At 35.6% G+C, this 24,642-nt stretch overlaps 1 protein-coding gene across 1 annotated transcript; it reads right to left on the bottom strand.

Annotated features, from left to right (window-relative positions):
- Window positions 1-419: 419 nt before the first annotated feature.
- On the bottom strand, window positions 420-24,407 carry CHORDC1 (cysteine and histidine rich domain containing 1). Its single transcript, XM_044258329.1, has 11 exons — window positions 24,214-24,407; window positions 20,270-20,319; window positions 17,000-17,056; window positions 15,924-16,081; window positions 13,435-13,538; window positions 12,732-12,790; window positions 8,773-8,843; window positions 7,911-8,016; window positions 5,621-5,740; window positions 5,121-5,183; window positions 420-4,869 (listed from the first exon to the last, which is right to left on the bottom strand). The coding sequence occupies exons 1-11, from the start codon at window positions 24,275-24,277 to the stop codon at window positions 4,723-4,725; spliced, it is 999 nt and encodes a 332-aa protein (XP_044114264.1). The 5' UTR covers window positions 24,278-24,407; the 3' UTR covers window positions 420-4,722.
- Between the last annotated feature and the right edge of the window lie 235 nt (window positions 24,408-24,642).

Genomic DNA, 24,642 nt, shown 5'->3' with positions numbered 1-24,642 from the left:
TGAGATGTTGATCCTGCTGGTCTAGAAATGGTATTTTGCTAGTCACTGGCTTAGCCTAGAAGATGAAAGTCAGAAACCTCAAATGATCCCTTGCTTATTTGTCTTTCCTCTGCTGGCATCTTATGTTGCAGACACTTTAGATAACTGCTTTAAGCAAGTCTCCTACTAAAGGGGAAAGAAAGACAAATCTGATGCTGTTTCATTACAGATTTTTCTAACATGCAGATATGAATTCCTATCTGTAAAGCTACATACAGGATACATACCATTATCAAAAAGACAATGGACGCTTGTTTCTGAAACTGAGGATTCTGAAACTTCTTTGGAGGCTGTTGAGAGAAACTAGAGACCTAAGAGTTGTCAAATCACAAATGAAGAGTTTATAATCTAGCTATTATTGTAACTAAAACAATCCAGACAAAAGGACTACGTATTTTATTTCATAAACTTATTTTCTAACAAAACATATGAAACTAAAAATTTGTTCCTGGTGACCAAACACAGTGTTACCAATTTTCCATGCTATGCGCCAATGTTTTATGGAAACTATTACTCCAAGTGGCAGACACAAGCAGCACAGAGCAGTTAAAAGCACAGAACACAAAGCCAGGCTACTTGAGCTTAAAATTACTACTCCTTATAAACTCACTAGCTCTGACTTGGGCGAGTTATTTAACCTATGCAATCAATCACTTTCCCCACGTGTAATGTAAGGATAGAACCTACCTCACAGAGTTATCATTAGGGGTAAGCTCATATTCATTAAAGTCCTTAAAACAGTGAGTGGCCCATAAGGAGGAGGTTGTGGATCTTCTTGATATTTACAAAAGCCAATCAATACGCCAAGCACTATACTAGAAAATGGCAATATTATGATTGGCCAAAACAGTCAAGGTTAGTCAGTCTACAAGAGTATACAGACATTAACAAATCAATCATACAAAAAAAATGTGAATATTGCACTGTAAACTAAAATAAACATCTGCAGGAAAGGACCACACTATTTTAAAAGCAGTAGCCTTACTATACACATCTAGTTTCATTTTTGGAGGATGACAGGAAAGTATGACAGGTTCACAGATGTTTCCCTCTTCCAGGCTTAATAGTAATCTTACTTCAATTAGCAAAGTCTTAGAGATATTTTAACAATCCAATCATTTGGGCAATATACCTGCTTGGTCAAAAAAAAAAAAAAATGGAAACCGAATTATTTTGACATAATTTTTAATCAACATAAAAATGTTTAGGGCTGGAAGTTTTATTTCACTTTAATGGACATTAAAGGTGGCCTACTAAATTGGAAAACTAAGAAAGGTCATTAATTAACATTTAATTAAAACATGCCCCTTGGAGAAACTGTTCTTGAAGGAATTAAGAACTATATAAAAACTTAAAATCAAATAGTAACGAAGCAGAAGAAAAACACTGCAAGCTCAGTACTTCAGAGATAATGCTATGTGTATAAAACACCCAGGCATTTACACTTAAATAAAAAAGGCAAGTCATGCAACAACTCCAGTTAAGTTTAAGTTCCAAGGTACTTAGGCGTTAAGGAAGAAATCAGGTAAAAAAAATCAACTGCCTATCGACAGAATTAAAATAAATGAAAGGAAATATTAACAAAACTTAAAAGCAAGCTAGATGTAGCTTGCATTTCAGAACTGATGACATAGGTTTACAATACAGGCAAAAGAATAAAAACAATACCCAATACGAATGTCTATTCAAAATTAATATGCAATGAAACAAACAAAACCCTAATGTTAATGTTCTAACAGACAACTTAAAAATACCTGGTAGTTACTTTAAAAAAAAAAAAAAAAAAAAAAAAAAGGTACATAACCAAACGCCTTAAAACTGATACCAGAACTCATAAATGAGATTTTAAAAATTTATTTATTGTGGGTGTCATGCAGCTTCAGGCTAGGGAATGGCTGACTTTTTTTTAAAAAAGTAAGGAGTGGCAGAGCAATACCCCGAAGTCACTTTCAATTATTTGCAAGAACTCTTTAGGTTTTTCTTCACCCTTAAATGGTTAAGGAATTGTCTAAACAAAATGAAACAGGTTACACTTAATAAGAATTAAAATCTCTAGCATTAAATGATAAAATAGATCATTAGTCCTCTGCCTGTATATGGTTACAAGAAGTTACATCACTGACCTATATAGTCATTTCTCTCTATGGTATGTTGATTTCAATTTCTATTTTTAATGGTTTACAAGTTACTGGCTGAAATTATTACAATAAAACTAGGGCAGGTTTTAAGAACTACCCTTCAAGTGTTCCACTAAAAAAAGGATGGTCAAAATCAATGTTCTGATTTACGTAGTAATATTGTACCTATTGTACTAATTCTTAGTTTTGCACATGTTCTATGGTCACATAAGATTTTAATACAAGGCAAAGATTACTATAGGAAATAAAGACTTCTCTAAGTACTTTTTTTGCAATTCTTCTATAAATCTAAAATTATCTCAAGATAACAGGTTAAGAAAAATAAAAACTCAACTCTTAGGACCTTACTACCTTTATACTAGCAAAGATACTGAACAAGAAAAAAATAGTACTATTTCCCATGTTGAGTTTAGCTGTCAGATTAGTTACCAAGTGTACAATAAACTTAGTTTTCACTGCTTTGCTATAGTAATTACTTTGAATGCTATGAAAGACAAACATATTTCTAGAGAAACAATACACTTAACATTTTTAATTTTCTTGACAGATAAAGTGACACAAATTCTACTCAACAATAACTGTCCCTTTATGTATGACTCTAAGATAAAAATATTTATATTTTTATTTGGGCAACAAATCAGGTTCATAGGAGTAAGAGAGGAAATAGGATGGTCACTAATGTAACCACTAATATAACTGAATATATAAGCTGCAACTTTCGCACACATACACAAAAACACACACAGAGTCAGTGCTTTGTAACTAGCTCTCAGGTGAATAATCCACTTGCTTTAAATAATAGTTCAACTGCATGTAACACCTTAAGATATTGCTTAGGGGGAAAAAAGTCTCAAGAAGAAAACATTAAAAAAAGTGTATTAATCACCACCTCAAATCAAATCAAGTATCAACCTCTCCCCTAAACAATAAATAAGATTTTATGTCTCCACATGAACCCAAGTCCTTAAGTTATGAAAGATAATTTTTAAAAATTTAAATACAACCCCAAGTACTAAAAACTTATAATATTTTCTTTTGGCCCAGTTGTTCTGAAATGTTTCCACGGTATTTTGTTAAAATACCATGTATCCTGAAAGCCCAGTTGCCAAGTTTTTTGTGTCTTTATTTGTAACAGAGCTAAATCCTTTAATAATTACGTAACTACTTTAGTAGTTATTGGCTAGTTGAGTGAGACATACTCTTTATTAACTTCTAAAACTGTACTTATGCAAATTTTCTTTGTTAAGAATAAAAGAAAAATACTCAAGGGGCTTGGGAAATAATCATTTTAATCTACATTAGCATAATTCATACCCGAATTTCTTAAGTTTTGCCGAAGTTCTGGCCTTCAAACATTTCTTAATTTTAGTTTTCTTGGTGAGCTCTGCATTGCCTCAAAAAGTAAACTATCTTTAATGGGTTTAATTAGCATAAACAATCTAAGCCTGCGATACCTGTAGTTAATGACGTATACACACAATCAACATTGTATCACCTAGAATTGTCAAGCTATTCATGAAAGTCTAAAAAAAAAAAAAACCTCTAAAAGAATTCAGCTATTTTATTTAACATGTAATAGGTATTTCTCATAAAGAAAAGCTTAAATATTTAGTTTTCTGATACCCTAATGTATTTCCATAAGCCTTTAAGTCTACGGTTCAATACATTAAGGTTCCCATCACGGAGGCCAGATATATAATTGCTCTTTACAAGTAACTAAAGATTTTAAAAGGGTGTAGGCTATAAATCCGATACAATTTAGTCATAACACCAAACAAAGACCTTATAAAATAATCAGGAAAGAGATGTGTACCATTATTGCTTAGTCTTAATAAAATGGCAAATTCTAATCAAATTGATACCCCTCTACTCTTATTTATGTTTTCTATACATTTAAATCATAGCGCTTGGCAAGTAATACAGGTACTGATGTAATGTTTTAATTCAATTAGTTGTAAACAAATTCCAATTTGTTATTCAATGCATATATTCCCCTTTAACTAGCTACTACACTACCTCAGAATTATTCCTCCTAGAAAAAGTAACCTTCCCAAGGATAAAACAATGCAGAGCTTTATCTCCTCCTTAAAGATTTTCAAGTATTATAGGAACACAAACTCATGAAAAAACTAATTAAAAATCCGACATTACATCTTGCTTTACTAATTATGGGGTAACAGAAAAGAGATGTGAACAAAACAAATGTTCTTTTACACTTCTCTGCTCAACATATTATACGAAAAAATACTGTAACTATGAGCTACTTTCTAGCTTTTCAAGTTCAGTTCTGAACTTGAAACTACAGTTCTGTCGACTGAGGAGAAATGAATAATCAAACTTAGGTAACTCAAAAAGAAGATGGGAGGCACAGAAAGATAAACTGACTTTGGCTTTTAAGAACCTACCATTGACCCTGAACTGCCAGATTCAACAATAACAGCAACAACAATGACAACACAGCAACAAGAGAGGACAGCAGCAAGCCACCATTTTACCACACAGCTAAGAATTCTGAAATAGGCAATAACTTTCTATCCCTGTCAACTCATTCTGCCGTATCTTCTTTTGGTTTTTCAGGCTTTTTGGTAGCAGGCAGTTCAAGGCTTGCCCATTGCATAGGTTCAGCTTTTCTCATGGTAATCTCAATCTTTGTTGCAGTCATAGTTACATAACTTCGTGTTACATCAATCACCTGCAACAAACCAGAGAATGATGGTAAGCCTCGATGTTGTTTTTCAAGTCCCAGAGAAAAATACTCGTCTTGTCTATGCTAATAATCACAACTCTGAGCATCTAAGGCCATTTTTATACCGAGATTTAAAGTTTTTAGTAAGAATTAATGGTAAGTTATATTATCTATTTTGTATCATTGATTTCTAAAGTATGGTCTTCTTACTGTACAAACTTTATTTTGAAGTAGTAGAAAAAATTCTGGATACTTACACCCCATAATTTCACATTTTGATGAAATTCCTTCTCTCCTTCAAATACAATGTGCACATTTAACTGAAAAATATACAGAAAGTTAACTGATCAAATCCAAGTTGAAAGAATAAGATTTAAACAATGATTATAAATAAAAAAGATACTGAAATAAATCCTTTAAGCTATTTTAACAAACTTCTAATATTGTGCATTTTTTTTTTTGAGGAAACCATTAACAGAGAAGAAAAATTAACTGAAGTTTCATATTGAGAAGTAGGTACTATATTATTTAATAAAATCTTCTAAGCTACTGTAGTATTTCCAGAATGCTTCAGAAATAATTCTATTTTATATAGAAATTTTCATTTACAAAAGTTTCTGACAGTAATTTCAAACTACTTTTTCGAATGGAAAAGATTAAAAGAATCTTAAAATTGACCCAAAGTATTTTTTAATACATTAATATAGAGAATCATGTATGAAGACAATTTTTTCTCAAAGATATTTAGTGTACTTACCAATGTACTATTTGCTTCTACTTGGCTAAGTTCTGGAAGTGAATTTTTAGCATACACTGAAATGGTGACTTCACCCCCAGTCTGATGCCAGTCATGTCTACAAGGAACAACTTTTTTCCCCTGTAAAAGAAGAAAACACTTAGGAATTTACAAAGTGCCACATAACCTCTAAAAAAGAGGAATCTGAGTCAAATAATGTTAAAAAAAATTACCATGTGCAACTGAGCCCTTAATGTTTTTAAGGGCAAACAATCTCTAAAAGGTTTAAACAGTAAAATACATCACAATACAAATAATCTTTATAATCTTATGGTTGGAGAACATGCTTATTCTTCCATTTGTGTTTTTTCCTTTTAGGGCCATAGCATCACTATACATTGAAAAAGGCAACTTAAAAACTCCTATTAAATTTTATCCTATTTTAACATTTCTGAAATCCACTAAGCACAGTCATAAAAACATTCTATGAAAACCAGGACATCTGCTTAGTGAATAATCCAGATAACATCTTAACCTCATGCACTGAAATCTTCCACTTATTTTAAGTTGGAAGTTGACGACATGTTGAAATTTCCAGTTTCTACAAGTTGGAACTGACTACTTATAGCAATCTACTATTTGCTGTTATAGAACAGTTTATTTTCCCCTAATAATAAAATGAAGAAAAAAGTGATAATTTGTGGAAGAAATGTTTTGGGTTATTATTACTGAAATAACTATTACCTACTAGTAGAACATTGCTTTATCAAGACTGTTCTGAAGAAAGAGACAAGTCGTGATTAGTTTCATAAATTTACGAAAGCAACTTAGTTACATAATGCAGGAAACTGTGAGGCACTACTGTTCTTTTCTTTTTAGTTAACATATAATGTATTATTTGCTTCAGGGGTACAAGTCTGTGATTCATCAGTCTTACACAATTCAAAGCGCTCACCATAGCACATACCCTCCCCAGTGTCCATCCCTCCTTCCCATACCCTCCACTCCAGCAACCCTCAGTTTGTTTCCTCGGATTAAGAGTCTTTTGTGGTTTGTCTCCCTCTCTGGTTTTGTCTTGTTTCATTTTTCCTTTCCTTCCCCTATGATCCTGTCTTGTTTAGAAAATTCCTTATATCACTGAGATCATATGATAATTAAGACAGTACTGTTGAAAAGCAGTATTTACATTTTGGTATAATTATGCTAACTGAATTTTAAATTGTTTGGATCCCTTACATTTTTTTGTCCTTAGCTACTAGCTCAGACACTTAATACTTGATTAAGTGTATGCATTAAAATATAACAAAAACATTATTTAACCAAGGGTTATACTCTGAAAACTTCTGCATATAATAAAAAACATTTATTTTTTTTAAGCTTAAAACTTTCAAAATTTTGGTCTTTGGAGAAAATACAGAAAGACTACTAAGTTTTTTTGCTAATAAAATATTCCTGCAAGTTTTGTGGTAGACAAGTTATTGTAGGAGTATATATTTATAATACCAAAGCATGTTACTAAAAATCAGAAAATACAGAATACTCAAATGCAGAATTGAATGAATCCCTAAAGCAATTTGGAAATTTACAATTGTTCTGTAAGTTAAAAGGCACATATAGTGAAAAGGTTCATTGTTAGTGGGGTTGTTACTGCCAATACAGCACATAAAACTAATTTATTATAAAATACGTTACAAGGGCTAAGGTGCACTTACTGACAATAAATTGGCTGCCTTCTTAAAATTTAATGGGATTCTGGACACTTATTTGCATAGCCTATGTCTTTTTAAAAAGCTATCCAGTGAAGTAAGAACTAAAGTTTTTGTTGTTTCGATAAAGTACCCTCTAGCAAGCAGAGGTATTCAAGACAATTGGAAAAAGTCAGCCATCCTTCTCTTTGGCCACTAGATGGAGTGATTTTGCATTGTAAATGGCTGAGTCAAGTTTTAAGAGGCCAGAAGAGAATCCAAAGTCGAAGTGATTAGTAACATGGAAGGAGAAGAAAAATGATTTAAAAAAAAAAAAAACAAAAAAACAGAACGTGGGGAGAGCCTATGGAATTACAGAAACACATGCTTCAATTCTGGCAGAGGCTTCAGTATTTCACAAAAACCTGCATATCTGCATCATCACACTTAACGGCCACTTGGATTAAAGGGCAGTGCTATAGACATTTGACTCTAATTAATTTTAATTTTTAGGCTCATCAAACCTTTATGCAAGAGAGACATTATTTCTGAAGACAGAATAATCTTAAATCTTTAAAAAATGACAGATAAGTATATCCCAATGTTATTATGAAAATGCTACTTACAGCATCCTTTTTAGTCCACATGTGTTTCCCTGTTGTACAGCCCTCTTGTGCTAAGAATGTATTGAAATCAGAAGTTTTTCTTCTACAACAGCTCCAGTATTTCATCCTTTAAATTATCACAGAAAAACTTCAGAAATAAAATCTTACAACTACCACAATGACACTGTGATTTTAAAAGGTAAATAAGTATGTGCAACTTCAGTATTCTACAGAGAGTCCGAGTTACTAAAAAGAGTTAGAACTATCAGGAGACTAATCATTTTAAAACCAGAATGGCATTTATTGTAGTAGTTCTGGAGCTCCTGAGTAAAGATGCTTAAAACCATCACAAAATTCCAAATCTGCTTTTCACTAATTGCTCACACTCCACTTTCCTCATAAAGTTCCCCAAAAGTGATAATGACCAAAGGTTTTAAAAGAGTGAAGACTTTAACATGCTACTGCATTTCTATAAACTACAACACGCATGGAAGAGGGCTCAGCTGAGGGCTGTGGAAAAGTGTGGATTTTCCTGGATGACACAATATTGATGACAGATATTAGTCAGACTCAAAAATTCTAGATGTCCAGCAGTGCACAGAGCAGTCCTTCCAACTAAAAACTAGCCAGCCCAAATAGAGTATTCCATTGAAAAATAAGAGAATAAGGAAAAACATGCGGTATGAATCACAATGGCCATTTCACTGTAGTAACTGTTTCAGTTTTCTCATATATAGAAAGATAAAACCCACACTCTAGGTTTTTTCTAAAGATTAACAATGTAAGTAAAACACCAATAATGCTGCATGGCAAATAATGTTTATAGGCACATTAACTCTTCTAACCTCTACCATGAAGTTTTAATTAGTCATGTATAAGTTACCCTTCATGAAAAATAGGTACTCCAGAATGATATACACAGACTTCTTCTAAACTCTGTGGACCCTGATAAGTCTAAAAGAGAAAAAAGAGGAAAAAATTAGCTTCACATCTCAATGTCCTATTTCACAAACGTATGTAGAACTGGTGACCTCTAAGAACTATGAAAATGCTCAAGAAATAACAATTACCTAAAACATTCATAAATTCACCCCAAGTATTCCAATAAGGAATGGAAAATGATTCCTTTTTAGATATGCTTAAGTTTTAGTTCCCTGTGAAAAAGGCAAATAGAAAAGTAGGCAATGGGATATATTAAGATGTTTTCACACATTCAGGTATGAGGTCACAATTCAACATATTTAGGTATTTAAATTTATAGAACAATATTGAAATCAAGGGACTGGTATTCTCAATGGAAATACAGTTATGGCATGATTTATGTGTACAGGAAACTCTGTGTGGGCATTATGAATTAATAAGCAATTCTGGAAGTTCTATAGTGTTGTTTCTTATCCCTAGGAAGGGTAAAATGAGCTGCAGACCTATAAATATATCCAGGGTTTGTCTGGAAGATCCGGGCCCCAATGCTGCTGTAGGTGAAGGCTCTACAGATGAATTCACAAAAAGTAATGTTAATAAAACACAGATGCAGCCAGCAGTATATTTTTTACTCTGGTATTTATAGCAACCACCTACAAGTACAGAAAATAAAATTCTGTATATTTACTTTTGGTAAATCCAACGTACTGCCTGTGTATCTCCTAAAGATTCCATAAGCACATAAAAATCAGCTATGTTAGATTCTGAACTTATCACTACTACCCCCTCAACTCCTACTCTTCTTCCTACTTATGTGATGGCACCATATCCATTCAGTCTCCCAAAGCAAAACTGCTTTCTCCCTCCGTCCATGTTTTCTATCGTGAAATCCTGCCAATTTAGCTTGAAAATACGTATCAGTTCAATCTTCTAACCTTCCTCATGATCCCTAGCAGATTTTAGACAATGAGACTGAACTAACAGATTCTAATTCTTTTCTTTGCCTTCCATTTCTGTACTCTAATTAAAATGTGTATCACTCTCTCTTACAACAGTCGTTTAATTACATCTACCACACACCTAACAGTTACCAGTTCCAGGTGGTTTGTACATTTTAAAAGTGCCTCTATATATGAGAAAATACTCATGGCCTTCATGTAGACAAACTTCTTAAAAAGAAAAGGAAGAGCACTCGTCAAACAGAATGGACAAATTCGGTTTCATTAAAATTAAACAGCCTTTGTTTTATCAAAAGTCATTATTAAGACAGTGAAAATATACAGTATCTCTCTCTGTTTAAAAATAATAAGAATTCCTAAAACCAAAAAGAAAAGCCAACTGAGAGAAAGAAAAATATGTAAAAGATTTCAGACATTTCACAAAAGAGGACATCCAACTGACCGATAAACACCCAGAAAGGTACCCAACCTCATCATCAGGAGCATGCAAACTAAAATCACAATGGCAACACTACGCACTAACAGAATGGCTAAAATATAGAAGACTGATATTACAAAGTGTTAACCAAGTTGTAGAACAAATGGAATCAGCCCCATATACTGCTGGCCGATGTGTAAAGACGACCATCTTGGAAAACTATGAGGAACTATTTGTTAAAGCTGGACACAGACACACTATCATCTGGCAATTCCATTTCTAGTCATATACCTAATAGAAATGTATCCATGTGTCCCCAAAAGTCAGGCACAAAAATGTTCATAGTAGCATTAAACAAAAATATTTAAAGGACAATAGAAAGGGTAAGTTGATGGGCAACATTCACACAGCAGCACATTTTAAGACAATGAAAATGAACAAACTACAGCTACATGCAACAAAGATAACTGTAACACACATTTCATTAAGCCAAGGAAAACAAGAGTGAGAATCCTGGTCTACAATTCTATTCACCTTAAGCTCAGAAACAGGCAAAACACTGATAAAAAAAAATGGTTATATTTGGGAGAAAATAATAAATGGGAGAAGGTGTAAGGAGGGCTCCACTTTGTGAAAATCCCTGAGCTATAAATTTACTTACATCTGTATACTTTTTAGTATTACATTTCAATGAAAAAGATCAAATAAGGGCCTCTCTAACCTACAGCAGGTTCTAACTTATCCTTCCTATAAAAGCCTTTAAAGATCTGGTCCTAACTACTTCTCTTTTAATCTCCACACCAACAAATTTTATACATTACAAACAGTTCTTTGTTGGCTGTATACTGCTATCACCTCTGCTTGAGATACCCTTTCTTTTTGTCCATTTACAGAATTGGCATTCATGTTTCAAAATCTGTCTGAGATCGTTTCTCTCTGGTCTTCCTGCACTACCCACCCTCCCACTTGCACTGTCTTCTCTACCCCAGTATTTAGTTGCTCTGACTTCTATCTACTACTTTAACCTTACATACGTATAAATACATTTCCATTTCCAACCCTAAATAAGCAAGGTGATCTCAAACTTAACATGAGGGAAATTACACACCCGCTCCCCAAAACCTGTTTTCTCCTTCTTGGTTAACGGCGTCATCAGTCACCCAGCTGCTGGAGCCCCATGTCCCCTCCACTTAAAGTTCATTAGCAAGTTCTGCTAATACTGCATCATTTGTCATGAGCCAGGCAGGCACCGCTCGAGGCATTTAAGATACAGCAAAGAACAACAACAACAAAATTCTATCCTTGTGAACCTTACACGAGAGAAGGAAGGGAAGGTAAAGTCAGATCACAAAACACATATGCAAAAGAAGTAGTGTGTTATAAAGTGATTAGTGTCCTGGAGAAAAGGATAGTTGAGAATGGAGATATTGGAGGGCATGCAATTTCACATGGAGAGGTAGGGGAAACTCACTGAAATGTTTGAGTATATCCCACATTTAACCCCTTCTAAAAAATAAGCTTCCAACCCCACTGCCTGGTCTTTCGCAATTGCAACCTAGCTGGTTTTCCCTCCTCTAGTTCCCCAGTGCCCCATTACATATGCCAGATTATCAGCCAAAGAGGTCTTTTTAGAACTCTGCCTTAGAATAGGGAATGTGAGGGCACCTAGGTGGTGCAGATGGTTAAGCATCTGCCTTTGGCTCAGGTCATGATCTCCAGGTCTAGGGATCAAACCCCGTATCAGGCTCCCAGCTCAGTGGAGAGTATACTTCTCCCTCTCCTTCTGCCTTTCCCCCGGCCTGTGCTCTGTCTCTCTCTCAAATGAGTAAATAAAATCTTAAAATAAATAAATAAATAGAGAATACTTCCCATTATCCAAAAAAAAAGCAGCCCACACCCTTCACTGTGCCCTATAAGGACTGCCATAATTGCCATAATTGTGTTCCCCAACTTATCCCTACCTTTCATATTTTCCACCCCTGATTAAGCCCCACTGACCTTTCCCATAATTTCATGAAAAGCCAAGCTTTAAAGGCTCTACACATACTGCTCCCCTATCAATTTGGAGGTTTACATAACTCATTGCTTCATTAGATTTCTGATTTAGTGTCACTTACCAAAGGACTTTCCTGACAGCCTTATTTAACAGTTTTACTGTCCTTGTTTATTACATTTTGTCTACCTGAATTCCTAATACTTAATTATCTATGTGTTATCCTTCTCCCTAAATTGGACTATCAGCTCCACAACAGCAGAAGTTGTTACTTTACTTGATACTGTATTTCCAGCACCCCCGCCAAGTGTCTGACACACAGTAAGTATTCAGTAAATGCTGACTGAATTAGAATTACTTATTCCATGATTCAGTCAGATATATTTGTCAAAGACCAAGTCTCTTATCCCTGTTCACAGTCCTAGACCACAGCACACTGACCAATACGTAATAGGCACTCAAATATTTGTTGAATTGAATCAGTAAATTGCATCCTCTTCTTCAAAAATTATTTTACTTCCATAACACAACACAAATTTTATAATATATACCTTTGAACACCCTCCATTTTTACATGAGGTCCCAATCTTAATTTCATCACTGTCCTCTTCTAAAAGAAAGAAAAGAAAATTAAATTAGAAACATTAAAATACTTTAGTGTCATTCTTAAGTAACCTTTTTCATAAAACAAGTATTTGGAAAAATATTAAATCTAAAATACACCGAAATTTTAAAACAATTTTGAATTATTAAGTTTTCTAAATGACCTTTCAGTTAATATATTTAAAAAGCTGATAAGAAATCAATTACTGTGATTAGGTTTTGCCCATGTCCCCAAATGATATACGACACATTTCTATTCTTTAATGTAATACAATATCCAAAATCTCAACCCTATCAGAGAGAAATCATGAAATGGGTACTACTTACCTCCATGGTACTGAGTGTAGGTCAGAATATATTGAATATATTTTATATCACACACCACGAAACATTTACAATTATCAAATAAATTTAACAGTTAAAAACTACTGAACCACAGAATAAAAATGTTTAATTAGCAGTTTCTCATTTTAATAAAGACATTATGGAATAAACCACCAATTGATTTTGTGATGTTACTGGTATTCAGAAAAATAAATTCTTTACTATAATGTGCTACCTTTTTTATATTTATATTCATTGAACTATACTGCTATCTCTTTTTGATAATTGGTTAATTGTACAGAAAAAACCCACAAAATGAAATCTTACCTTTCTTATTTTCTTCATTCCCCGAGGTTAGTTTAAGTTTATCAAGTGCTTGTTTTAGCGAGGCAGCTATTTTTAATTCCAAGTTTGTCATTGGTTCATCTGGGCTGGAGAATTTTTAAATTTTATTACTACTGACATACCAAAATATACATATGTATACACACACACACACATTTTTTTTTTACTAAAAATACACTAAGAATCTATAAAAACCCAACTGCTTTGTGAATCAAGTTTTTCCTATTAAATAGTATTTTATAAATAACTGCTATACGTAACTATACTTCCAAGTTTTAACAGAAAAATTCTGAAATTAAAATACTATGACTCAGGCACCTGGGTGGCTCAGTCAGTCAAGTGTCTGACTCTTGATTTTAGATCAGGTCACATCTCAGGGTTGTGAGAGCAAGTCCTGAGTCAGGCTCCACGCTGGGTGTGGAGCCTGTTTGGGATTTTCTCTCTCTCCCTCTGTTCCCCCCATAAATGAATACATAAATAAATATATTAAGGCTCAAATAATCATGGTATTGCCAACATAATTAGTATTTATTAAAAATTATTAATCAGTAAGTCTAATGGGAAGTGAACAGGAATCCACATTTGCCAACAAGGAACCATAAAGTACTTTTCATTCCACACCCAAGCAAAATGCTAAGAATACAAGTTTTATTTTTTGGGAATATAATTAACAGGCAACAAATAAGTACTAAGGGAATCTATATTCCTACCAAGGGGATAATTCACTTTGTGTGGACACTGGTTATATGCATCCATACATTCAGATAGATTTATACCACAAAGTAATTTCAATAGGGTTAAAAATCAATACCACCCTCCAACACTTCATAATGGTTAAAGTGTTATGTGTACACTTTATATAAAGCCATTCAGTAAGTATTAAGAATATCAACAAATGCAACAAAATAGAAATCCCAAATTATTCAATCCACATCCTCAATGAAAACAACTGATGTACGAAGTATTAACACAGTACATAAAAACCTATATTCCCACAATCTCTACAATACTACCAAATGAATTTACAGAAAAATACTTAGTATCTCTCACTTAAGTAAATTAATAGTCCATTATTTAAAATAAATATTAATTCATACTGCTAATTATAGTAGACACCACTGTAATACTTACAAATGAGCCATGCCCAAGTTGTCTTTTCCTCAATTATTATTTTTTTTTTGTAACTGGCAAATTGGCCAGCAAAGCACTTGATAAAGTCTCTCATGATTGTGAACAGGTGGAGATGGAATAGAAATCAGTTTAAGTAGTTTGGTTAAACGAACGAATTATCAAAAAGTCTCACAGGCCTCTTGTATTGGTCCAGTATTATTCAATATGCTGTAAAATTTATTTAAGATCAATAAAGTAAAAGTCATGAAAACCATTAGGTCCATTATGGGAATAAAAATACCAACTCGAGGGGAGGCCCCTGAGTGGTTCCATGGTTAAGCGTCTGCCTTCAGTTCATGATCTCCAGGTCTTGGGATTGAGTCCTGCATCGGCCCCCCTGCTCACCAGGAAGCCTGCTTCTCCCTCTCCTTCTCCCCCTGCTTCTGCTCTTTCTCTTTCTCTAATGAATAAATAAAATCTTAAAAAAAAAAAAATCAACTCAGGCCATATTTGAGGCCAAAAATCATCTAAGTCTTATATTTTGGTTCTAAAGCAATACTCAAATGCAAAATGAAGGAGGCCTGGTTTAACAGTGGCAACCAACACCATGTGTGAGACTGTGAAACAGAGTTTAGTTGACCAGAAGGGAAGTATGAAGAATCTGTGTAATTCTACTGAAAAAAGAACAAATGGTATTTTAAAAGTACTCTAACAGATCTGCCATCTAAATAAAATAAATTAAAAAATTTAATACTAATAGCAAAATTATCAGTTTTCAGGTATCTGAAAGTAAAAGAGGACTAGGCTTCTTTTAGTGACAAAATATGGACAAATGAAAGAGAGAATTTGGTTCAATAGGAGGAAAAAATATACACACTTAGTAACAATAAAATGGTTTACTTTAAAATGAAAGTAAATTCTTCTTCACTAGAATTATTTGAAAGGAAACTAAATATCCTTCTCAGGAATATCCTAGAAGATAATCAATAAAACAGCAGGGGAATAAAGAGGAAGATGTCTAAAATTTTTTCAACTCAAATGGATTCTCTGACAATTCCTTTCTAGAATTTCACTATGCTATAGTGAAAAAGACATGTCAAGTCATAAGGCAGATGTGGGCTCTTCTGCTTTTGACATATTACGATGATACACTGAACAAACATACAGGAGAAGTCTACTGTGTACATGCTCTCAACTTGAAGGGGGCGAAAAATGGAAGGTATACTTAAGGGAAAATCCAAAAGATAACGAGTTGGTTACCTACATAACAGCTATAAATGGTACTATGCAAAATCATAAAATACCAAGAACAAATGCTATTATCCACCCATGATAAAAACATACAACCATACAAAGTGTACCTTGGCCTTTTTATTGCTTCTACTGGTTTAGGGGCTTGAATGATGTGCTCCTGAAACTTGGGTTTCAATTCAGAAAGTTCTTTCTTCTCAGTAGTCTTGACTTCAGGTTTGACTGGCTCAGGTGGCTTCTCACTATTATGCCTGCCTTTTGTACAGCCCTGTTAGGAAAGAGAAGAGTTATCCTAGAAACTGTTTCCCGTGCCATGATAGAAAAATTAGTTTTCTTTATTAATAAATTCTATTGTATGCTTTCTCCACAGACTTATTTTAAGAAACCAAAAACAAAACTCTAAATTTGCAGTATTTGTAAATAAGTTCTTACATCTTAATGTATTTTAAAAGAAGCCATTAAATTACACTTCCTGACTATCAGGTTCTCCTATATACACAGCATAAACTTTTTTTTTTACAGTAAAATTCTGGAAATCTCACACAGAATTCTGCAAACTATAAACCCAAAAAGGGCCTTTATTTGAGCCCTAATTCTTCTCCTTATTAGCTATTTGACCTTGAGCAAGGGAAATCTTTTTAGTTTCCTCAAAATAGATGGATTGGCACTTAAGATATTTTTTGAAAGGATTAAGTAGTATAGAGTAGTTGTCAAATCTGGCAGATGGGTCAAACATTCATTATAACATCCCTGAAATTTTAATTTTAATGGCAAGTCATTTCCTTAACAGTTTTTTTTTTTCTTTTTTTTCTTAAGGGTATACAGAATAAATGGTACATCTTGGTGGTATCTTAGATTTGATAAATACCCATTGCCCCTCACTATAAAAACTCCTTAACGTGCATGTGTCATTTCCTTCTCAATGTACTTTAAAGACTACTTATATCAAGGACAAACCTATACTGTCAGGTGGCTAATTAGTATCAAGAAGTTTTTATCTCTAAAATAGATAAATCCCTTATTTTAAAGGCTGTCAAAGGAGGTAAGCTCCACTTTAAAAAAAAGGCTCTATGTGCAAATTAAAAGACTACTCAATAGAAGTCCCAAATCAGACTCCTCAAATCTGGAGCTTCCCACTGTTTATACTTTCTCAGGAGTTATTCTAGGAAATAAAGTTGATACTTACTGCAATGCTTAAAAAATCTGAAAAATCAGTTGTTCTTCTCTTACAGCAAGACCAACCCTATGAAACAGAAAAAAAAAAACAACCCTGAAAACTGAATATGCATAGAACATAACCCACGAAAAGTCTACTTGCCCCTATGTCCTTGAATCTGGCAGTGACTTGCACATATACAGATTTCATAGTTGTGAAGTGTTATAAATGAATCAAGTAAAATGATTTTTAGTTTTTGATTAAAAAAAGCTAATTAACCAATGTTAAAGGTGATATGTGCTGTGACTGATTACAAAAGGAAGTACTTTAATACAGGGAAATAAAAATCGCTTCCTTTTTCAAGACCAGTGTTTGATTTTTAGAAGAGAAACATTTTATAATTTCTAAAGGCATTATATATTTTAAAGGATACGGGGAGTAAGTGAAGTGTTTTACTTTAAAAATCCAGAAAATTAGAGACATTAATGATAATAATTCAGCTTCTAAAGAACTCACTGTAGGTGTACCCCAACAATAAGCATTCTATTTTCAGAACATAGGCTCATTAGCATAGGAACCTAAGAATTGTTAGCTCTTTGAAGGTTAAGGGATCTTATTAGTGACAAGCATAAAAATATAGAAACTGAAATGCTATGTGTGATTACTAAACAAAATATCAAGTGGCTTACCAAAAAATGGCTTTAGGCTGTCATCTGTAATTCCAATGTATCATAAAGAATAAGAAAACAAAAATGCGGCAGTTTCAAGACTTGGGATGTTCCAAATTAGACTAGAGGCTAGGATTTGCACTTCTCCATCTGAGCCTCACTGCTTTTCTCAATGTACTATATGAAGAATTTGGTAGTGATTATTTTCACACTATTTTCTTACAAAATTAAAGAAAACGTTAAATATACTGTAATTTAAATTTTCCTTTATTTTGAAATTGAATTCTTTTTACTCTGAATTGAGATATAGATGAAAACCTACTATAATCTTAAAATACAGTATTTAGTTAGCATTGATAATCTAGTCACCAGAAAAGTTATTCTGTATGAGAAAAAGCTTTATTGTCTTAATCATAAATAAATAATTACAGCAGATATTCTGGGGATGTAGGGAAACAGACATAATACATAGTGTTTGTTCCCAAATGCCAATCTGCAACCTATGGCAGTCCTCAGTAAAAAAAAAAATGAAAAGGGCACCTGCATGGCTTAGTCAGTTAAGTGTCTGCCTTTGGCTCAGGCCATGATCCCAGGATCGAGCCCCACATCAGACTCCTTGCTCAGTGGTGAGTTGGCTTCTTCCTCTATTCTTCCCCTAGCTCCCTTTTACTCTCTCTCACAAATAAGTAAATAAAATCTTTTTAAAAAAATGAAAGCTAAATTTAAGTGAGTATAAGGTTGTCATTTCTTAAGAAGAACTGTCTCTTCTCTGTCTATGCCACTTCTAATTTGAATATTAAAATATTCTTTCTTTTGTATATGCCATGTTTAACTTATCTGCCAATAAATTGGAAACAGAAAACATTACACTGATTTACCTATTTTGTCCGCCTATGTATTTGTGGTGAAATCCAATAGTATTAGAAAAAACAGGTCTTCAAGAGATATTTATAGAGACAGTAACAGCAGGATTCGAAAAGAGACAAAAATACTTCTGAGTGAAGTCCTTAAGATTAATTCAACAAGGTGATTAAAAGTTGGGTAGTAAAAAAAGAGCAACGGGGGCACCTGGGTGGCTCCGTGGATTAAGCCTCTGCCTTCGGCTCAGGTCATGATCTCAGGGTCCTGGGATCGAGCCCTGCAGCAGGCTCTTTGCTTGGTGGGGAGCCTGCTTCCCCCCATCTCTCTGTCTGCCTCTCTGCCTACTTGTGATCTCTGTCAAATAAATAAAATTTTAAAATCTCAAAAAAAAAAAAAAAAAGAAAATAAAGAGCAATGGACTGAATGACTAGAAAGTTTGTGACATCATTACGAGCAGCAGCAAAGTTGAGATGCAGGCTATTTATGGAATAAGAGTTCACTTTCAAGTGAACTGGTTTGCAGTTGCAAATGAAATGTTCTACAGAAGCTACTGGCACAGAGATGCCGTTTAAGGACAGAAACACATGCACTAAATAAGAGAAAAGAGAAAGCTAAAGACAAAGGTGAAATACATCTATGGCTAGGAGGCAGTAACATACCATAAGAGAAGAAAGAAAAAGAAAAATATACAGTAAGAAAAACAAACAGAATAAATGACAATTCTGGAAAGATTCCCCTCACTCTTCTGCAAAGGTGACTATTTCCCAGAACCAGTTTCCATCCCCCCCAAAGTCTGTAAAGCAGCTAAAAAAATGTAAGAGTCAGCTCTGAACTTGCCCTAACAAATGATCTGTTTCCCACACTTAGAACTAACCAGACTAACATAAACTCATTTTCTGTTTATACATCTTTATTAACACTTGGCTATCTACAGGTTAAATACCAAAAGGGTCCAACTACTCCTTGGAAGGAAAATTAGACATTCAAAATGCATCAACAATATTTAATCATGTAAGACTGCTTATGTTCCTAAAACCAAAGTACCAACACATAAAATGACGGCAGCCACACCACAACATTTTCTTTTGAGATAAATGTTACCATATTATCATAACTCATGAAAGATCAATAAACACACCAAGAAAAACCTGTTCAAACAACATTTTATTGTTTCTCTAATTCTCTGGAACACCAAGGAAGTACAGGTGGAAAACAGGTGGTATCTCAGTTTGGCACCCTTCACTGTTTGTAACAATCTTTCCTAAAATCCAGAGCTGTTCTTATTACACAGTAGCTGTCTGACAGATTAAGAAATTAAAATTCAATACACTTATTTCACTTCCCCTCAAGATTAAAAAGAAATGAGTACAGAAAATGAGAGCTGGAATGGAAATAACATAATTTTATAACTGAGAAAGATCTTAAGATCACCATCAACTGTCTTGCCTTTAATGAAGTATTTGCTTCAAGCACCACAAAACAGTCATTAAGAAAGCAAAAAGTCACAAGCTGAGGAAAAAAAAAATTCCGTATTACACCTCTAATTTTTTTTTTTTTTTAAAGATTTTCGTTCTTTGAGAGAGGGAGAGCGCAAGAGCGAGAGGGGCAGACTCCCCATGGAGCTGGGAGCCGGATGCAAACTCGATCCCGGGACTCAGGGATCACGACCTGAGCCGAAGGGACTCTCTTAACCAAGTGAGCCACCCAGTTGCCCTATACCTCTAAATTTAATACACAAATATGAATAGAATGAAATATACCAGGTTCTTACCTTTAAGGCGTCATGAAAGACTGGAACACCTGGATGATATGTGCAAGCATCTGGTTAAAAAAAAAAGAAAGGAGAAAAAATACACTTTGCTATATGAATTTAAAAAAAATCATTATTTTTTTCAGATGTTAGTATTTAATCCCTTTTCCAAATGCAGGTAATACTCTGCTTTTCCTTAAAAATTCACAAATGCCTGAGTTTTATCCATGGCACACAGCACTTAATATAGTATTGCATTACAATAGCAATAGCTAAACATGTAATTCAAGAGTATGATAGCTGTAGATAAAAATACAGAATAGTGCAAGTGTAACAAATTGTATTCTATTCCTTTAATATTTGTAGTACCAAGACTTCAAGCTCTGATTTTGACCATCACCTTCCAATCCTTCCAATTCTATTTACAAAAATACTATCAAACTTAAGCATTCTTACGTGCACTGATCCACAGATTGCCCAAGAGATTCTCTAAAAAGAAATTTTAGAAGGATATGCTCAAAATTTTAAAAACTGATGTAATATGTAATTGCTAATTTAACTATTGTGGACAGGTATCAATAGCTAGATACAAAACTCATTCAATAGATGTTTAAGTTCTACAGTCTATTTTCAGGGTTGCCACTGATTGTTATTCTGTATCTCCCTACCATTTCCCGTAACACCATCAATTTTCACTAACTCATGCAAACAAGCTTAATACAGTTTGCAATATGAAATATTACATTTAAAAAAATCAGATAGTCATAAACAATTATTTTCTGACTGGATACAACTCCGAGCTTAGAAAAAAACAGGTCAGCTCCACATCTGCATGATTTTCTTATACGGCTATTTTGCCCCACCTCTTGTTGTCTATTTAGCTTTTAATTACCCACAACCACTGATTCCTGCTGTTGCTTAAAATATTTCTGGTACTTACAGAAATCTTCCTACTCCTTTATTAATAGACAGTATGGCTTCCTTAGTAACCAGATATTACACAGATACTATGTTAGGCTAACAGAGTGAGAAAGTGTCAGGTATTTTCATTGTACAGTAAGTAAACCCATGGAATAAGAACAAACTATTAATTGAGGGAAGTAATGGAATTAAGAGTGAAAAAAGGAGATTCAAAGTAGAAATGAATATGCAGAGGGATATTAAGTTGAGAACAGAATTAAAAAGAGAATAGAGCATTTTCAAATATTAAATATCATATACCAGAGGCATACAAAAAATACAAAATGCTTAACAACTGTAAGAGGCATAATTATCATAATGGTCAGTTTAGGCAGAATGGCAGCAGGACTGAATCAGGTCTTAACCCTACAACTAGTAGCAACAGAATTTGACAATCACTGCTTTCAAATATAAGTAACAAGCAGATGGTTATTTTCCTCTCTAGCCTTTATCAGGTTTACCAGTTTTGCTCAAAGTTGTATTTTATGGGTAACATTGTAGCAGTTAAGAGCCAAGGGCTTTTCATTCTGGGTCTGACCCTGGCTCAAATACAGGCTCTGCCTCTTAGCAGATGATTCAGTGTACGTATGTGTATGTATATATATATATATACATACATACACACACACACACACCCATATATATAATATATATATGTATGTATATGTGTATAATATATACATACAATTTAGTCCACATATATGGACTAAATTGTGAAGTGGTGCTTCTTCCAAAATAACTTCTTAATAAAGAAGACCAACTTTGTCTTCTTTAAACATTAATTTCACTTGTGTTTCAAAACTAAAACCAGGTATAAGCTTACAAGGATACCTTAGAAGGATACTTTTTGCCCAAAGGTCAAACCTTTCCCATTCCAAACGACTCTCCTAACCAAGTCCACACTCTACTCTTTGCTCCTACCGTCTACTTTCTATTTCCATTTTCTTAACTTACCACTGAAACAACTTACTCGGAGTTAAGTCTCTATCCCCCATTTTGCCAAAGCAATGAAACTTTCCACAACCTTACTGGAGCTCCCTGCTGAATTTAGTATTGATCACACAACCCCTGAATGTCTACTCCTTTCATTTTCCCACTCCCCCAACGCCCATCTCTTTCCTAGGCAGAATACACACACACTCTCTCTCACAGACACACAGGCACACACACACACACACACACACACACACTTGCTGCTGACTTCCAGAAAATGGCTGTATCTCCCTCATAATTTCAGGCTGGTATAGAACATTCTATAACAAACATTTTTACTTTGGGACATTACTGTCCTAAGACAAAGCCTCAAGTCTTTCCCTTTATTTAATATTAAAGTAAAATATGGCAGACACTAAGGCAATCTACTTTTTGCAAAGGTTACCAAAAGCAAAGGCTTTAGGGATGCCTGGGTGGCTCAGTGGGTTAAGCCTCTGCCTTCAGCTTAGGTCATGATCTCAGGGTCCAGGGATCAAGCCCCATGCAGCTCTCTGCTCAGCAGGCAGCCTGCTTCCCCCCTCCCTCTGTCTGCTGCTCTGCCTAGTTGTGATCTCTGTCAAATAAACCCCCCCCACCAAAAAAACACAAAGGCTTTAAAACCTCTTATTCTTCAATTCTGTCATCCACTGAAATCTCACAATTTTCTCTTTGAATAACTTCATAAAAATGTCAATGATGAAAACATGAATATTGTACAAAGACTGAAAGACCGGATTCAATTTTATCAACTGAATTCTGCCAAGAGTCTTATTTATTTATTTATTTTTCAAGATCTTTCAGGAAGAGAGAGAGGGGAAAACAGACTCCCCGCTGAGCAGAGCCCAATGTGGGGCTGGATCCCAGGAAGCTGGGTGGAAGGCAGAGGCAACCCACTGAGCCACACAAGTGCCCCGAGCCTTATCTTTTTAAATGTCACCAATTCACCTGTGCACCAAGTAAGTCCTTCGGACAGTTCAGAGGTGAGAAAGATTTAAAAAGGCGTAGATTTTCATTTCCGTCACAATGCAGGAACCATGATGCTACCGTGTTGAACCCTGCTTCCCCTTAAAATACATCAACACGCACTTCATAGGGGTGTTGCGAAGATTAAACGAGATGATGTAATAAGTGATAGATTAATGCCTGGCATATAGAAAACACAATAACTGCTAACTGAATTTGACAAAGTGGGGTCATTTCCCACAATATTCAAGAAAGCAACTCACTTTATCCCGTTCACCATTCAAAATTAAAATTCACTGACAGCTCACCTAGTCTCACCACTAACTTTCACTTTACATCCTTAACTGTATACGTAGGAACCATCACTGTATCCTAAAGATGGCACGTTATTAAAATGGGAAAATCACAGAAAAACTCCGCAACAAATAAGGCTACTGAGACAAGGGTAAGAAATGAACCATCCACCCCGCCAGATACATCAAAACTTAGCGTAAAGATACAGAGTAATTTTCCTAACCCAAGGCACTTAAAAAAAAAAAAAAAGTAACTTTGTAACAGCCGGGTGGACTGAACAAGCAGAAAACAAGACTTTCAGGAAAATAAACTTCTACGCTAGTGCAAGGAGCCGGACTTCCCCGCTGAAGTGAGGCGGCCCGCTCGCTGCCCAACCCTCCCAGCCGTCCGTCTCACTCACCTACACGCGCGCACCTGCCGCTACGCGAGCCCCGCAGCTCCTGGGTAACTTCTGCTCCCCCAAGGAGACGGGGCAGAGGGGGACAGGGAAGGGAGAAAGGTATTTAGGTTCCAGGCGAGTGGGCGAGTCAGCGGACCGCCGGGAAACACGTGGGGCCGGGAGATGGGTCCGCGGGGCTGCGCGGCTGCGGGGAGCGGGTCGGACGCCTCCACCGAGCGCTCCGGGTGGGGGCGGGGGGCGAGCGCGGCCCGGAGGGGCCGAGACCGGGGCAGGACGACGACCGCTCGCGGGCTGACCCGGGACGCCCTTGGGCGCAAGGGCGTCCCCCCGGCTGAGGGGGAGAAGGAAGGAAAGGCTGGCGGCGCGCTTCTCTTACCGTCGGAGTTGTTCTCGGGATCGAAGCGCTGGCCGCAGCCCCGGTTGTAGCACAGCAGGGCCATTTCCTTTCCCCACCGTTCAAGGTCGGGGCCGAACCCAGGCGAGAGCAAGACGGGGCGCGTCTGACCCCACTGCCGCAACCGCGGGTCTGACGGCTGGGGCGGCTGCCGGCTTCCGGAAACGGCCGGTTCCGCTTCAGGAACCTTCGCGAATTTTCCGGTCGCGCAGGCGCAGAGCCGATGGGAAGAGGCGGAGGGAGCGGCGGGAGCCCGTGCCGCCTCGGGGCCGCGGTGGGTCGGGCTCCGGAGGCTGGCGGCGGGGTTTGGAGGTGGTGCCGGATATTTGAGGACGGGACACCTTAAAAGCAGAAAGCGATGGCATCCTGGGGACGGACTCTCTCCAGATTTCGTCACCGGGTAGCTCCTGC

The sequence above is a fragment of the Neovison vison genome, chromosome 7, assembly GCF_020171115.1.
Source record: "Neovison vison isolate M4711 chromosome 7, ASM_NN_V1, whole genome shotgun sequence".
Lineage (NCBI taxonomy): Eukaryota > Metazoa > Chordata > Mammalia > Carnivora > Mustelidae > Neogale > Neogale vison.
Note: the sequence above shows the minus strand (reverse complement) of the source record. Positions and strands in the feature narration are given on the sequence as shown.